The sequence below is a fragment of the Macrobrachium rosenbergii genome, chromosome 2, assembly GCF_040412425.1.
Source record: "Macrobrachium rosenbergii isolate ZJJX-2024 chromosome 2, ASM4041242v1, whole genome shotgun sequence".
Lineage (NCBI taxonomy): Eukaryota > Metazoa > Arthropoda > Malacostraca > Decapoda > Palaemonidae > Macrobrachium > Macrobrachium rosenbergii.
In genome coordinates, this window is record NC_089742.1 from 89,930,200 (window position 1) to 89,933,383 (window position 3,184).

At 46.1% G+C, this 3,184-nt stretch overlaps 1 protein-coding gene across 1 annotated transcript; it reads right to left on the bottom strand.

Moving 5' to 3' along the window:
- Positions 1-290: 290 nt before the first annotated feature.
- On the bottom strand, positions 291-1,796 carry LOC136849110 (uncharacterized). Its single transcript, XM_067122081.1, has 2 exons — positions 1,089-1,796; positions 291-1,046 (listed from the first exon to the last, which is right to left on the bottom strand). Exons 1-2 carry the CDS (start codon positions 1,794-1,796, stop codon positions 291-293), a joined length of 1,464 nt encoding a protein of 487 aa, XP_066978182.1.
- Between the last annotated feature and the right edge of the window lie 1,388 nt (positions 1,797-3,184).

Consider the following 3,184-nt stretch of genomic DNA (forward strand, 5'->3'; position numbering starts at 1 on the left):
TTCCAGCACAATATCTCTGTCAAGACTCCCCCATCCGGTCACGATCATCTGAAAAAAAACACAGTTCCGCGCACTCCCAAAACAACGAAACACGAAACCTCACGGACAATCAAAACGTAAACAAAAGAAAACCACACACTCTAACGACATCATTCAACAATTACGTACGCCGTTGTTCGTTGTCTCTCTCTCTCTCACACAAGACGTCGTCAAATGCAATAACCTCATTCCTCCATATTACTCCCCCACTACATTTGACGACGTCTTCTCACACACACACTACCCTTATTTTATATAGCCTTAGGCAGGACCCACGGATGCTCCGGAACAGGCCCTCTGGATCTTGTTCGAGGGCCCTCATGCATTCTCTCTGTCTCTACTCCATTCTCAGCACCATTTTCACTCAACCCCTCGAGTCCACCCCATTCCAGACGCACACTACCCTCCTCATCACTATCCTGACCGATCTCACCCACCACTTCATCCACACCTTCCAATTCTGCCCCAAATATCTCTCCAAATTCTGCTACTAACCCATTCAACTCATTCATAGTTCTGTCCAGCTCTCGCAAAGACTCATCCATACTACCAATCACCTGCCTACTAGTAGGTTCCTTTCCCACCGAAATTTCACTCACCCCAGTCAACTCAAACCCACACACACTGTATGTATCATTCATGCTATCCTCAGTATTGCATGCCCTATCAATCATTCTCACCCCCGCAAGCACACCCTTATCACACAACTTACGCTTCTTCCGTTCACTTACTTCTTCCAACTTCCTCCGTTTTCTTCCATACTCAACCAACACCAACTGGCGGTCCTCCAGACCGATTTGCTCACCGAAACTCGGCTCGCATTTATTCGTCCTCAACCAATCACTCATTGCATTCTCCCAAACATATTGCTGCACCTCTCTCCATCTACGCAACTGGCTATGATGTGCCCTAATCTCATTCACACTTCCATCCAATTGTAGTTTTCCTAAAACGTAACTCAATCCACTTGGCCCCACCTCCAAAATCTTATATGGCCCATCAAATTTCTCTCTCATCTTACTTACATTCATTCTCCCTCTCTCAATCACCTCTCTCAATACTCTATCTCCAACCCCAAAACTTTCAAATCTTTCACTCGCCCTCTTCCACAACCCACGGTCATCCTCCGTTAACCCCAACCTTGGTCTAACCACCCTCTCAAAATTTAACACATATTTCGAAGGAGACATACCCAAGCTCTTATGCAACGTGGAGTTATACACCCATACTGCACGTCCAACATGTACATCCCAATCATCATCACATTTACTCATCATTCGCAAAATCTCTGCCATCGTTCTCACAGTTCTCTCAGCCAAACCATTTGCACTCGGCATATACGGAGTGGCATACACATGCACAATACCCCACTGCCTCAACATTTCCTCAAACTGCCACCCCACAAACTCAGGCCCATTGTCACTCAACATTCTCACAGGCCTACATACACACATCGGCAATATTACTTGCCCTACCATTCGCGCAACTGTTTCATTCCTTTTATCCTTGATGGGGACCGCATATACAAACTTACTCATGTGATCCACCATCACAATCATTCCCACATGCCCTCTTGCAGTCCGTGGTAATGACACACAATCAATCACAACCATCTCAAACAATTCTTTCATCTGCAGTCGTAAGACTGGCGGATTTGCTTGCACACTCTGATATTTCTCTCTCTGACAATCTTCACACGTGACAGCTACATCCGCACAAATCTTGCTCAACCCAGGCACATACAATCTCTCTCTCATACACCCCACAACTTATTCTTTCCTAAATGCCCAAAACGATCATGTACCAACAGACACATACTCACGGCTGCATCGAAGGAAAACACCGGTATATACACCCCTTCATTACACAACCCCTCCTGATGCAAAAAGTACACCACATTCCTACACACCACAAACCGTCCAGCAACCCTCCTGTATGCATCCAACTCAGGGGGCCAATCCTCCACTCTCACCCCCCACAATACACACCGCTGTAACATACTGACCCCTACACTCTGATCCTGCATTTGCTCAACCTCTTCCTCAATCAACAAATCATTCTCACCCCCAGCAATATCAATCATTCCGACGAAATTCGCTACAACCACGTCACCGTCCCGCATCCTAATTATTTCTCTGCCCCACTTCCTGAGAACCCCCGTCATTTGCAATTCTATAACACTCTCACTCGGACGGACCACCATCCCACACCCCTTCAAAAATCTATATCCTAACAACATATCGTATTTATCATTAGCCCCCTCAATCACACAAAAATCACTCTCGTCCATCACTACCCCACCAATTTCTATCTTTTCACACATCATCCCTACTATAGGTACCCCTAAATTTCCTATCCCACGGACCTCACCCTTACAATTCCTTATCTCACACTCACCCCGTAACTTATTGTACCCATTTTTAAACAACACATTTACACTACACCCAGTATCAATCAGAGCAATCAAACACACACCCTTACAAATCACTTGCACGCTCATACACTCGTGCGTTTTACCCCCAAACCCTTTCTCATGCATCAGCACATGCATTACCCTCACCGTCTGCATTCAGGAGGATCCACCCAACTGAACCCCCTCACTAATTAGTTTCCCGAACTGGTACTCTGCCCCACTCTCATTCACCTACACACACTCGCCACATGACTTTCCACCCCACATTCGGTACACTTTGCTCTCACTTCCTTACACATCCTGGCATAATGCCCATTTTGCCCACAGTTACCACAAATTATGCCCCCATGGGTACCCCAACAGCCACTGGCTATATGTCCTATCTGCCCACACCTATAACACTTGATACCCCTAACCTTCTTACATTCACTCACCAAATGCCCCGTTTCTCCACACCCAAAACAAGCTCCCAGTGCCCACCGACATTCATTTTTCTTATGCCCCACTTTCCCACACCTATAACATTTCTGCCCTAGATCATAACTAACTAACCCTACCCTTCCAATACTACTACTTCTATCTCTCTGTGGCCCCTTGATATTTGCATTATTTACGTTTACACTTCTATCAACTACTTGCTCTGCCATCCACCTTGGTCCTGCCAAAACTGCTTCCCTATAGCTTCTAAATTCTGGTACCTCTGCCCTAACGCTAACACTCCTACTCTCTTTC